General features: G+C 47.3%; 1 protein-coding gene across 1 annotated transcript in view; it reads right to left on the reverse strand.

Annotated features, from left to right (window-relative positions):
* Positions 1 to 13,842, reverse strand: part of LOC140195616 (cilia- and flagella-associated protein 20) — a 31,486-nt gene that overhangs the window by 4,160 nt on the left and 13,484 nt on the right. Inside the window, exons 3-5 of the mRNA XM_072254266.1 lie at positions 7,151 to 7,262; positions 5,778 to 5,966; positions 1,416 to 1,526 (exon numbers count right to left, since the gene is read on the reverse strand). Coding sequence (XP_072110367.1) covers positions 1,416 to 1,526; positions 5,778 to 5,966; positions 7,151 to 7,262 — 412 coding nt within the window. The remainder of the gene's footprint in view (positions 1 to 1,415; positions 1,527 to 5,777; positions 5,967 to 7,150; positions 7,263 to 13,842) is intronic.

Consider the following 13,842-nt stretch of genomic DNA (forward strand, 5'->3'; position numbering starts at 1 on the left):
CTATTCAATATACATATACTGTAATTGACAAAGGAGAGGCAGTGGATGTCATTTAATTGGATTTTCAGAAGGTGTTTGATAAGGTGCCGCACATGAGGCTGATTAACAGGATAAAATCCTATGGTGTTACAGGAAAGATATTGGCATGGATAGAGGAATGGCTGACAGGAGATAGTGAGTGGGAATAAAAGAGGGCTCTTCTGGTTGGCTGCTGTGACTAGTGGTGTTGGGACCGCTGCTTCTCTCATTGTTTGTCAATGATTTGGATAATGGAATTGATGGCTTTGTGGGAAAGTTTATGGATGATATGAAGACAGGTGGATGGATAGGTAGTGCTGAGGAAGCAATGTGATTGCAGCAGGACTTAGACAAATTGGAAGAATGGACAAAGAAGTGGCAGATGTAACAGTGTTGGGAAATGTATGATATTGCATTTTGATAAAAGGAACAATAGTGCAGACTATTACCCAAATGGGGAAAAAGTTCAAACATCAGAGGTGCAGAGGGACTTAGTAGTCCTCATGCAACACTCCTAGAGGTTAATTTACAGGTTGAGTCTGTGGTAAAGAAGGCAAATACAATGTTGGTATTTATTTCAAGGGGAACAGAATATAAAAGCAAGGAGATAACGCTGAGCTTCTATAAGACACCAGTCAGTGCGCAATTGGAGTATTGTTCACAGTATTGGACCCCATATCTCAGAAAGGACATGTTGTCATTGGACAGTCCAGAAGAGGTTCACAAGGATTATTCCAGGAATGAAGGGGTTAACATACGAGGAGCGTTTGGTAGCTTTGGGACTGCACTCACTAGCATTTAGAAGAACGTGGGGGGAATCTCACTGAAACCTACCGAATGTTGAAAGGACTAGATAGGGTGGACAGGGAGAGATGTAATGGGGGTATCCAGAACTAGAGGGTACAGCCTCAAAAATGGGGAGCGACCCTTTGGAACGGAGATAAGGAGGAATATTTTTAGCAGGAAGTGATGAACCTGTGGAACGCTCTGCGGTGGAGGCCAAGTCCATGGGTATATTTAAGGCTGAAGTTGATGGTTTCCTGATCGGTCAGGGCATCAAAGGATATGGTGAGAAGGCGGGTGTCTGGGGTTGAGTGGAAACCAGGATCAGCCATGACGGAATGGCGAAGCAGACTCGATGGGTGAATGCCAACGTTCCAGGCCGAGACACTTCATTGGGACTGGAAAGGAAGGGAGTTACCTCCAGTCCTGATTAGGAGTCTTAGCCCGGAACACTGGCAGTTTATTCCCCTCCACAGATGCTGCCCGACTTGCTGAGTTCCTCCAGCAGGTAGTGTTGCTCAAGATTTCCAGCACCTGGAGAATCTCACAACTCCACAGTGCCGGCCACGAAGACCCTCCTGTACGCAGAGTGCCAGGCTCCCCCTCACACTCACCTTGGCTTTATTCTGCACTGGTAAGTACAGCTTGAACTCTGCGGGGAGCTCGTCCTCCGAGTACAGCCTGTCGGAGAAGTAAACCCGCCGGATACGACAGTTGGCGTGAATCTGAAAGACAAACAAGCGACCGAGTCATAGGAAGTCAGCTCAGGGTGACGCATCGGCCCCAGTCAACTGGGCTGGTTGACTAACATGCCCCAAAGGGCTGACAGGGCGGAATCCATCCCTGGTCCTTTGGCTTCTGTCCAAGAAAAGGCAGATCCAATTCAATGGCACAAACACGCCTGGCTGCTAATCTCCAGAGACAGTGGGAAGTCAGGCACCTGAAGCTTTGCATTAAAGTGACTTTTACGATCTGTGTGTTCTTCTTTGCAGTTGGACTGATCAAAAGTCCACACATGCAGTCAGAGAGTCACAGCACAAAAACAGGCCGTAAGACATAGCAGCAGAATTTGGCCATTCAGCCCACGGAGAACTTCTATTCTGCTCTTGACCCTCCCGTGCTCTCGTAAATATTGCAATCAAACCTGCAAGCACCACTTCCGCTGGCAGCTCTTTCTACACTCTCACCACCCAGTAAAGATGATTCCCCCTCATGTGCCCAGCACAACTCAAAACCTGGAATTCCTTCTGCAGAACGTGTGCCCCAGCACACTGCCTGGATGAGCAGGTACAAGCTATCTGGAGAGGTTGGACAAACCAGGATCATTTTGATTTGGCGATACAGCACAGAACAGGCCCAATGCCAGCAGCCCACCTAGGATATTAAAGCAAGTACATAATGCTGAGGCTTTATGAGGCATGTGAGCAGTTTTGGGTCTTTTATCTGGGAAAAGATCTACCGGCATTCAAGAGGGGCCAGAGGAGGTTAACGAGAGAAGAAAGGGTTAATGTATGAGGCTGGCTTTGGCCCTGTACTCACTGGAGTTAAGGGGTGGGGGGGAGAATCTCATTAAGACTTATTGAATACTGAAGGGCCTAGATGGTGTGGATGCGGGGAAGTCTAGGACCAGAGGGCACAGCCTCATCAGAATAGAAGGACATCAATTTAGAACAGAGATTAGGAGGGATTCAGATTTCTGGATCACTGGGACCTCTTCTGGGGCAGGTGTGACCTGTACAAAAGGGACGGGTTGCACTTAAATCCGAGGGGAACCAATATCCTGGTAGGGAGCTTTGCTGATGCTATTGGGGAGAGTATAAACTAGAATTGCTGGGAGGTGGGAACCAAACTGAAGTGACGGAGGAAAGGGAGGTAGGCTCATAAATAGAGAAAGTTTGGGGACAGTGCGAAAGGGAGGATAGGCATGTGATAGAGAAGGGAAGCACTCAGACCGATGGTTTGACATGTGTCCATTTTAATGTGAGGAGTATTATGAATAAAGCGGATGAGCTAAGAGCGTGGATCAGCACTTGGAGCTATGATGTTGTGGCCATTACAGAGACTTCGATGGTGCAGGGGCAGGAGTGGCTACTTCAAGTGCCAGGCTTTATATGTTTCAGAAAGGACAGGGAGGGAGGAAAAAGAGGTGGGGTATGGCACTGTTGATCAGAGATAGTGTCACGGCTACAGAAAAGGAGGAGGTCATGAAGGGGTTGTCTACCGAGTCTCTGTAGGTAGAGGTTAATAGGTAAGGGTCAATATCTCTACTGGGTGTTTTTTATAGACCACCCAATAATAACAGGGACATCAACGAGCAGATAGGGAGACAGATTCTGCAAAGGTGTAATAATAACAGGATTGTTGTGATGGGAGATTTTAATTTCCCAAATATTGTCTGGCATCTCCCTAGAGTGAGGGGTTTAGATGGGGTGGAGTTTGTTAAGTGTGTCCAGGAAGGTTTCTTGACACAATATGTAGATAAGCCTGCAAGAGGACAGGCTGTACTTGATCTGGTATTAGGAAATGAACCTGGTCAGGTGTCAGGTCTATCAGTAGGAGAGCGTTTTGGAGATAGTGATCATAATTCTATCTCCTTTACCATAGCATTGGAGAGGGATAGGAGCAGACAAGTTAGGGAAACGTTTAATTGGAGTAAAGGGAAATATGAGGCTATCAGGCAGGAACTTGGAAGCATAAACTGGAAACAGATGTTTTCAGGGAAACATACCGATGAAATGTGACAAATATTCAGGGGATATTTGCGTGGGGTTCTGAGTAGGTACATTTCAATAAGACATGGAAAGGATGGTAGGGTGCAAGATCTGTGGTGCACAAAGGCTGAAGAAGAACTTACAAAAGGTTCAAAAAACTATGTAATAATATGAATCTAGAAGATTATAAGGCTAGCAGGAAGCAGCTTAAGAATGAAATTAGGAGAGCCAGAAGGGGCTATGAGAAGGCCTTGGTAGACAGGATTTAGGAAAACCCCAAGGTGTTTTACAAGTACGTGAAGAGCAAGAGGATGAGATGTGAGAGAATAGGACCAATCAAGTGTGACAGTGGAAAAGTGTGTTTGGAACCGGAGGAAATAGCGGCGATACTTAATGAATACTTTACTTCTGTATTCACTACGGAAAAGGATTTTGGAGATTGTAGGGATGACTTACAGTGGACTGAAAAGCTTGAGCATGCAGATATTAAGAAAGAGGATGTGCTGGAGCTATTGGAAAGCATCAAGTTGGATAAGTCACCGGGACTGGACGGGATGTATCCCAGACTACTGTGGGAAGCGAGGGAGCAGATTGCTGAGCCTCTGGCAATGATCTTTGCATCATCAATGAGGACGGGAGAGGTTCTGGAAGATTGGAGGGTTGCGGATGTTGTTCCATTATTCAAGAAAGGGAGTAGAGGTAGCCCAGGAAATTATAGACCAGTGAGTCTTACTTCAGTGGTTGGTAAGTTGATGGAGAAGATCCTGAGAGGCAGGATTTATGAACATTTGGAGAGGCATAATATGATTAGGAATAGTCAACATGGCTTTGTCAAGGGCAGGTCATGCCTTACGAGCCTGAGTGAATTTTTTGAGGATGTGACTAAGCACATTGATGAAGGTAGAGCCGTAGATGTTGCGTATATGGATTTTAGCAAGGCATTTAATAAGGTACCCCATGCAAGGCTTATTGAGAAATTAAGGAGGCATGGGATCCAAGGGGACATTGCTTTGTGGATCCAGGACTGGTTTGCCCACAGAAAGCAAAGAGTGGTTGTAGATGGGTCATATTCTGCATGGAGGTCAGTGACCAGTGGTGTGCCTCAGGGATCTGTTTCAGGACCCCTGCTCTTCGTGATTTTTATAAATGGCCTGGATGAGGAAGTGGAAGGATGGGTTAGTAAATTTGCTGATGACACAAAGGTTGGGGATGTTGTGGATAGTGTGGAGGGCTGTCAGAGGTTACAGCGGGACATTGATAGGATGCAAAATTGGGCTGAGAAGTGGCAGATGGAGTTCAACCCAGATAAGTGTGAGGTAGTTCATTTTGGTAGGTCAAATATGATGGCAGAACATAGTATTAATGGTAAGACTCTTGGCAGTGTGGAGGATCAGAGGGATCTTGGGGTCCGAGTCCATAGGACACTCAAAGCTGCTGTGCAGGTTGACTCTGTGGTTAAGAAGGCATACGGTGTATTGGCCTTCATCAGCTGTGGGATTGAGTTTAAGAGCTGACAGGTAATGTTGCAGCTATATAGGACCCTGGTCAGACCCCACTTGGAGTACTGTGCTCAGTTCTGGTCACCTCACTACAGGAAGGATGTGGAAGCCATAGAAAGGGTGCAGAGGAGATTTACAAGAATGTTTCCTGGATTGGGGAGCACGCCCTATGAAAACAGGTTGAGTGAACTTGGCCTTTTCTCCTTGGAGAAACAGAGGATGACAGGTGATCTGATAGAGATGTACAAGATAATGAGAGGCATTGATCGTGTGGATAGACAGAGGCGTTTCCCCAGGGCTGAAATTGCTAGAGACAAGAGGGTATAGTTTTAAGGTGCTTGGAAGCAGGTACAGAGGAGATGTCAGGGGTAAGTTTTTTTATGCGGAGAGTAGTGAGTGTGTGGAATGGGCTGCCGGTGGAGGCGGTTACGATAGGGTCTTTTAAGAAGCTTCTGGATGGCTAGTGAAGTTTAAGAGACTACTGGACAGGTATATGGAGGAATTTAAGTTGGGGGCTTATATGGGAGGCAGGGTTTGAGGGTCGGCACAACATTGTGGGCCAAAGGGCCTGTACTGTGCTGTACTATTTTATGTTCTATGTTAAACCGCTCTATTCAATCTCATTTAATCTCTGCTCCACAGAGAACGAAGCCAGCTTCTACTCTGCCAGAGAGCCGAACTCCCTCTTCCAAGGAGTGGTCTGGGACATCCTATCCCTCCACCTGGCACAGTACTAACAGCCAGAAACCCCCAGCCGCCCGCTCACCTGTACTCGCAGCGTTTCAATGTAGTTGGTGCCGTAGGCTCGGCGGGTGAAGTCGGACAGGTTAAACTGGATCTGGTTCCAGCCATCGTCCAGCCTCATGGGCATGGTGCAGATGAAGGGCTTCACCCGTGTCGTGCTCTGGTAGTTGCTGGCCCGGAACCGCCGTCGCACATTCTTGTCATCCAGCACCTGCCGGAACAGGTTAGTGGGATTTAATCCAGCCAGTGCTTCACTTGACCTCCACCAGGGCCAGATGCGAAAGCAGGAGGGTTGGACGTGGGCCTGTCAACCCCATCCCGTAAAAGTCCAGAGCCACAGAAATGTCAACGAAAGCTCCAACGACCTCGTCCCTGCGAGAGGAAGGGTCTTCGTAGATGGGCTAGGATAGAGGACCTTGGGGAGCAGCTAGCGGTGGCCTATCCCCCAGCAGGAGTGATGTGCGAACAAGAGGAGGCTGTACTTCGGGACGAGGAAAAGGACACTGTACACAGACTACAGTGATGTACAGAGGGATCCTGGGGTCCAAGTCCACAGCTCACTGAAAGTGGCTGCACACGTCTCTTTGTTGTTAAAGCTTTATTTATCACATGTACATTGAAACTCGGAGAAATATGTGGTTTGCGTCAACCATCAGAGCCCAAAGACATGCAGGGAGCAGCCCACAAGTCTCGCCACGCCTCCACAGCACACGACTTACTAACCCTAACCCGCACCGGCGTCTTTGCAGTGTGGGAGGAATCCAGAGCACTGGGGGAAAGCCTACGCAGTCACTGGGAGAACTTACAAGCTCCTTGCAGACAGCATTGGGAACTGAACCTCGGTCAGTGACCACTGGAACGGTAAAGCATTGCGCTAATGGCTACGTTACCGTATCACAATAGGTTAGTAAAAACAAAGGCCAGTGATGTGTGTGCCTTCATCAGTCAGAGTACTGAGTACAAGAGTCAGGAGGTTATGCTGCAGCTGTATAAAACTCGGGTCAAGCCACTTCTGCAGTATTTTGTGCAGTTCTGGGTATCCCCACGAGAGGCTGCAGATTGCATTCAGCACGACGCTGCCTGTGTTGGGTGATTTGCTTTGGATTGGCAGAGGCCTGATAAAGGTTTATAAGATCTTGAGAGGTGACTACAGTCAGAATATTTCTCCCAAGGGGAAAAATGTCAAGTGATGTAGGTTAATTGGTCATTGTCAACGGTCCTGTGATGAGACTAGCATTGAATCAGAGCAGCTCAAAGGGCCGGGAAGGAGGGAAGGAAAGACAGAGGACGCGCTTTTAAAAGTGAGAGGGTGGAAGTTTAAAGGAGATGTGTGGGGCAAGTTCACACACATACGTTTTGGTAATGGGACACAGCAGCTGTCCTTGTGGTCCTCACCTGGACTTCGAATGTGAAGTATTTCTTCAGGTTCTTGATGATCATCACAAGGAAGGGCAGCTTGATGCCCAGGGTCTTCTTTGGGTCCGCTGGGCAGGTGATGTATGTGGTGCTGGTGGGGTTTCAGACACAGTTAGTACCAACTTTAAATCAGTTCCTGAAGTTGTCACAGCCAGGGAGAGGGGGTAGTGGGGATAAGACAGCTTAAATGTTCCCAATAGTGTGAGTCTCAAATAGCCTCTGAGAACTAAGTCCAGTTCCTGGCCTTCACGTGTGGCTTAGCTATTAAGCCAGTGGAATCATTTCTACTGACATCGTACTGCCCTGGCTGCATACACCCAGGATGTAACATCCATGGTCGATCCCCACCAACGGAGGGCCTCTTGTACCAACCCGAGCTGGTCAGAAGCAGCAGCAATGGCTGGAAGTGAGATTCCTCAAGCTCGCCATCACACCTTCCCTCCACTTGCCGGCTGCCCCCTCTCTTCTACCTCCAGTGGCGGAGAAGGTTCGACCCAGACTGAGGGCTGGCTCGGGCTCAGGTCTGTTTATTGTCATCGACACCACAGTGCAATGTCGTTCCTGGCTCATGTGAAGCCCTCAGAGTAAACCGTGTCATGGGATGGGAATCAAAAACAATAAACACAACGACAAAACGGCCAGTGTTCGGTGTTCTGTGCTCGGTGTCAGATGTGGGAAGTTCAGGAGACTCCCAGACTCCCGGACGGCCACATCTGCACCAGGTGCGTCTAGCTGCAGCTCCTTAGGGACCGGGTTAGGGAACTGGAGATGCAGCTCGATGACCTTTGTCTGGTCAGGGAGAGTGAGGAGGTGATAGAGAGGAGCTATAGGCAGGTGGTCACACCGGGGCCTGGGGAGACTGATAAGTGGGTAACAGTCAGGAGAGGGAAGGGAAAGAGTCAGATACTAGAGAGTACCCCTGTGGCTGTAACCTTTAACAATAAGTACTCCTGCTTGAGTACTGTTGGGGGGTCAGCCTACCTGGGGGAATCAACAGTGACTGTGCCTCTGGCACAGAGTCTGGCCCTGTGGCTCAGAAGGGTAGGGAAAGGAAGAGGATGGCAGCAGTAATAGGGGACTCTATAGTTAGGGGTCAGACAGGTGATTCTGTGGACGCAGGAAAGAAACGCAGATGACAGTTTGCCTCCCAGGTGCCAGGGTCCAGGATATTTCTGATAGCGTCCAAGATATCTTGAAGTGGGAAGGAGAACAGTCACGCCCCCACCTCTTTTGCCTCCCTCCCCGCCCGTCCTTTCTGAAACATCTAAAGCCTGGCACTTGAAGTAACCATTCCTGCCCCCTGCACCATCCAGGTCTCTGTAATGACCACCACACCATAGCTCCAAGTGGTGGGGGCTTGGCACTGTTGATCAGAGATAGCGTCACGGCTGCAGAAAAGGAGGAAGACATGGAGGGATTGTCTACAAGAGGAGAGGCTGTACTTGATCTGATATTGGGAAATGAACCTGGTCAGGTGTCAGGTCTCTCAGTGGGAAAGCATTTGAGATAGTGATCACAATTCTATCTCCTTTACCATAGCATTGGAGAGGGACAGGAACAGACAAGTTAGGGAAACGAGAACTAGGGGATATTGCCTCAAGATTCAGGGGGGAAGATTTAGGACGGAGATGAGAAGAAACTGTTTTTCCCAGAGAGTGGGGAATCTGTGATATTCTCTGCCCAGGGAAGCAGTTAAGGCTTCTTCACTAACTATATTTAAGAAACCGTTAGATAGGTTTTTACAAAGTAGGGGAATTCAGGGTTATGGGGAAAAGGCAAGTAGATGGAGCTGAGTTTACGGACAGATCAGCCATGATCTTATTGAATGGTGGGGCAGGCTCGATGGGCCGGATGGCCTCCTCCTGCTCCCATTTCTTATGAAGCGTTTAATTGGAGTAAGCAGAAATATGAGGCTATCAGGCAGGAACTTGGAAGCATAAATTGGAAACAGATGTTTTCAAGTAAATGTATGGAAGAAATGTGGCAAGTGTTCAGGGAATATTTGCATGGGATTCTGCATAGGTACGTTCCAATGAGACAGGGAAAGGATGGTAGGGTACAGGAACAGTGGTGTACAAAGGCTGTTGTAAATCTAGTCAAGAAGAAGAGCTTACGAAAGGTTCATAAAACTAGGTAGTGAGGGAGATTCTAGAAGATTATAAGGCTAGCAGGAAGGAGCTTAAGAATGAAATTAGGAGAGCCAGAAGGGGCCATGAGAAGGCCTTGGTGGACAGGATTAAGGAAAACCCCAAGGCATTCTACAGGTATGTGAAGAGCAAGAGGATAAGACATGAGAGAATAGGACCAATCAAGTGTGACAGTGGAAAAGTGTGTATGGAACCGGAAGACATAGCAGAGGTACTTAATGAATACTTTGCTTCAGTATTCAATACAGAAAAGGATCTTGGCAATTGTACGGATGACTTGCAGCGGACTGAAAAGCTTGAGCATGTAGATATTAAGGAAAAGGATGTGCTGGAGCTTTTGGAAAGCATCAAGTTGGATAAGTCACCGGGACCAGACAGGCTACTGTGGGAAGCGAGGGAGGAGATTGCTGAGCCTCTGGCGATGATCTTTGCATCATCATTGAGGACGGGAGAGGTTCCAGAGGATTGGAGGTTGTGGATGTTGTTCCATTATTCAAGAAAGGGAGTAGAAATAGCCCAGGAAATTATAGACCAGTGAGAATTACTTCAGTGATTGGTAAGTTGATGGAGAAGATCCTGCGAGGTAGGATTTATGAACATTTGGAGAGGCATAGTATTAGGAATAGTCAGCATGGCTTTGTCAAAGGCAGATCATGCCTTAAGAGCCTGATTTAATTTTTTTTGAGGATGTGACAAAATACATTGATGAAGGTAAAGCTGTAGATGTAGTGTATATGGATTTCAGCAAGGCATTTGATAAGGTACCCCATGCAAAGCTTATTGAGAAAGTAAGGAGGCATGGGATCCAAGGGGACATTGTTTTGTGGATCCAGGACTGGTTAGCCCACAGAAGGCAAAGAGTGGTTGTAGATGGGTCATATTCTGCATGGAGGTCGGTGACCAGTGGTGTGCCTCAGGGATCTGTTCTGGGACCCCTACTCTTCGTGATTTTTATAAATGACCTGGATGAGGAAGTGGAGGGATGGGTTAGTAAATTTGCTGATGACACAAAGGTTGGGGGTGTTGTGGATAGTGTGGAGGGCTGTCAGAAGTTACAGCAGGACATTGATATGATGCAAAACTGGGCTGAGAAGTGGCAGATGGAGTTCAACCCAGATAAGCGTGAGGTAGTTCATTTTGGTAGGTCAATATGATGGCAGAATATAGTATTAATGGTAAGACTCTTGGCAGTGTGGAGGATCAGTGGGATCTTGGAGTCTGAGTCCATAGGACACTCAAAGCTGCTACGCAGGTTGACTCTGTGGTTAAGAAGGCATACGGTGCATTGGCCTTCATCAATAGTGAGATTGAGTTTAGGAGCCGAGAGGTAATGTTGCAGCTATATAGGACCCTGGTCAGACCCCACTTGAAATACTGTGCTCAGTTCTGGTTGCCACACTACAGGAAGGATGTGGAAACCATAGATTAGATTAGATTCAACTTTATTGTCATTGTGTCAAGTACAGATACAAAGCCAATGAAATGCAATTAACATCTGACCAGAAGGGCAAAAGAATAGTATTATTTACAAAATAACTGCAAATAAAAAGTAAGTGCTACAACATACAAATATAAAAGTACTGAGACAGTCCAATATGGGTACAATACTGCTTAGCGCTGTGATGTGAGATTCAGCAGGGTCACAGCCTCAGGGAAGAAGCTCTTCCTGAGCCTGCTGGTGCAGGAGCGGAGGCTCCTGTAGCACCTACTGGAGTAGGCAGTACATGAATACAACGATACATGGATACGATACAATGAGTTGGAAAAGCCTAAAAGAGCTCGTAAGGGTGTTACACTTAGCGTAAAACTAGACATAATTAAGCGTTTCAATCGTGGTGAACGAAGTAAGGACAAAGTGAGTTTGGCTTGTGGAAGTTGACGAAGATGATGTTGAAGAGGTTTTGGCATCCCATGACTAAGAACTGATAGATGAAGAGTTGATGCAATTGGAAGAGGAAAGGATAACAATCGAAACCGAATGCAGTAGCGAATGGACCAAAAGTGAAGTCGTCCAGGAAGTGAACGCGAAGCAACTGAGTGAGATGATAGAAAAGTGCGCGAGGCTAAGCAGTCAAGTATACTGTCGTTCTTCAAGCCTTCCACATCAGCCACAGCAGACGACAAACCTCGACCTTCGACATCAAGGCAGGCAGACATAGAAGATGACCTGCCTGCCCTGATGGAAACAGACGACGATGAGATGACACCACACTGTCCCACCACCCCAACCCCTGGGCCGCAGACCGATACATTGCCACGGAGAATTCAGCGGTAGCCAGGACACACCCAGCACACCTTTAAGAAAAAAGCCGAAATAAACAAGCTAATTATTTACGTGCTGGGCGGCATCTACTTAATTAGCTTGTTTATTTCGGCTTTTTTCTTAAAGATGTGCTGGGTGCGTCCCGGCTACCGCTGCATTCTCCACGGATCGGTATCGGTTCGCTGCCTGAAGGTTGGGGTCCACTGCACCACCCCAACCTCCAACGACTCAGCCTAACACACCATCATCAGTGTGCTCGGTGCTGTCTTCCTGATTCCCATAAGTGATACTACACTGCACATACATTATTTCTACTTCATATAGGCTGTGTATTTATATCATTCCTACTTTTACTACATGTTACTGTTATTTTAGGTGTTATGCATTATTTGGCACGACTTGGTAGGTTATTTTTGGGTCTGCGAACGCTCACAAATATTTTCCATATAAATAAATGGTAATTGCTTCTTCGCTTTACGACATTTCAGCTTACGAACCGTTTCATAGGAATGCTCTACCTTCGGATGGTGGGGGAGACCTGTATTCCATCCGGACCAGCTGCTTTCCGTACATTCACCCTGCTCAGGGTGGTGCAAACATCGGCGGTGGAAAGTGAGAGAGACAGTTCACCAGGTGGGAGATCCGCTTTGAGGGTGACCTCCTTGTTCTCTGGGTCAAAGCAAGTGTAGAAGTAATTGAGCTCATCAGGGAGGGAAGCAGAGCTGGAAGGGGGCACAGTACTAGGTGTCTGAAGTCTGTAATGACCTGTATTTCAGGTCACATGCGCTGGGGGTCCGAGGAGTTGAAATGCTCCTCAATTCTCTGTTTGTATATGCGTTTAGCCTGAGAGATTCCCCTCCTCAGGTTGGCCCAGGCTGAACAGTAATCCTCCCGGTCTCCAGACCTGAAGGCTGAATCTCTGGCTTTGAGCAGGAAGTGAACTTCTCTGTTCATCCATGGTTTCTGATTGGGGAAAAGGGTGCAGAGGAGATTTACAAGGATGTTGCCCGGATTGGGGAGCATGTCTGATGAGAATAGGTTCAATGAACTCAGCCTTTTCTCCTTGGAGCGACGGAGGATGAGAGGTGACCTGATAGAGGTGTATAAGATGATGAGAAGCATTGATTGTGTGGATAGTCAGAGGCTTTTTCCCAGGGCTGAAATGGCTAGCACGAGAGGGCACAGTTTTAAGGTGCTTGGAAGTAGGTATAGAGGAGATTGTCAGGGGTAAGTTTTTTCTTTAAAAATTGCAGAGAGTGGTGAGTGTGTGGAATGGGCTGCTGGTGGTGGTGGAGGCAGAAACAATAGGGTCTTTAAGAAACTCCTGAATGGATAAATGGAGCTTAGGAAAATAGAGGGCTGTAGGCTTTCTAAGTAATAACCAGACACAGACAAATACATTCAGGACACTTAAGACTCAGACAGACACACGGATGATAGAAAAATGAAGGCTATGTGGGAGGGAAGGTTTAGATTGATCTTGGAGTAGGTTAAAAGGTCAGTACAACATGGTGGGTGAAGGGCCTGCACTGTGCTGTACTGGTCTATGTTCTAACAAGACAAACTAATATGCAAATACACAAACTGTGCAAATAGAAAAAGAAAATAAATAAATAAGCCAAAAAAACATAAAACACGAGATGAAGAGTCCTTGAAAGTGTGTGTCTGTAGGTTGTGGGAGTAGTTCAGTGTTGGGTTAAGTGAAGTTGAGTGAAGTTATCTCCACTGGTTCAGGAGCCTGGTGGTTGAGGGGTAACAGCTGTTCCTGAACCTGATGGTGTGGGTCCTGAGGCTCCTGTACCACTTTCCAGATGGCAGCGGCAAGTAGCGATGATAGTACTACTGTACTTGCTCCATTCTGCTTCTGCTGTTTCACACCATCACTGTTTATTGTTGTATTTATCATTACATGTGCACTGACTCTGTGAGCAAAGAATTTCATTGCACCCTGGTGTATGAGTATAAACTAACCTGAATCCGAGAACAGGGGCTGAGAAGATGTTCGTAAGTCTGCTCGTCCAGGCTTTCAAACACCTATGTCATCTCCCAGAAGGTAGGAGGGAAAAGGGAATGGCAAAGGTGGCAGGCATTTTGACTTATTTTACCTTTGTTATTTTATCTCGAGATGCAGCACGGTAACAGGCCAGTCCAGCCCAGTGCGCCCGTGCCACCCAATTACACCCACGTGACCAATTAACCAATAACCTGTACACCTTTGGAGTGGGAGGGAACCGGGGCACCCACAGGAAACCCACGCACTC

This window comes from Mobula birostris, chromosome 3 (genome assembly GCF_030028105.1).
Source record: "Mobula birostris isolate sMobBir1 chromosome 3, sMobBir1.hap1, whole genome shotgun sequence".
NCBI lineage: Eukaryota > Metazoa > Chordata > Chondrichthyes > Myliobatiformes > Myliobatidae > Mobula > Mobula birostris.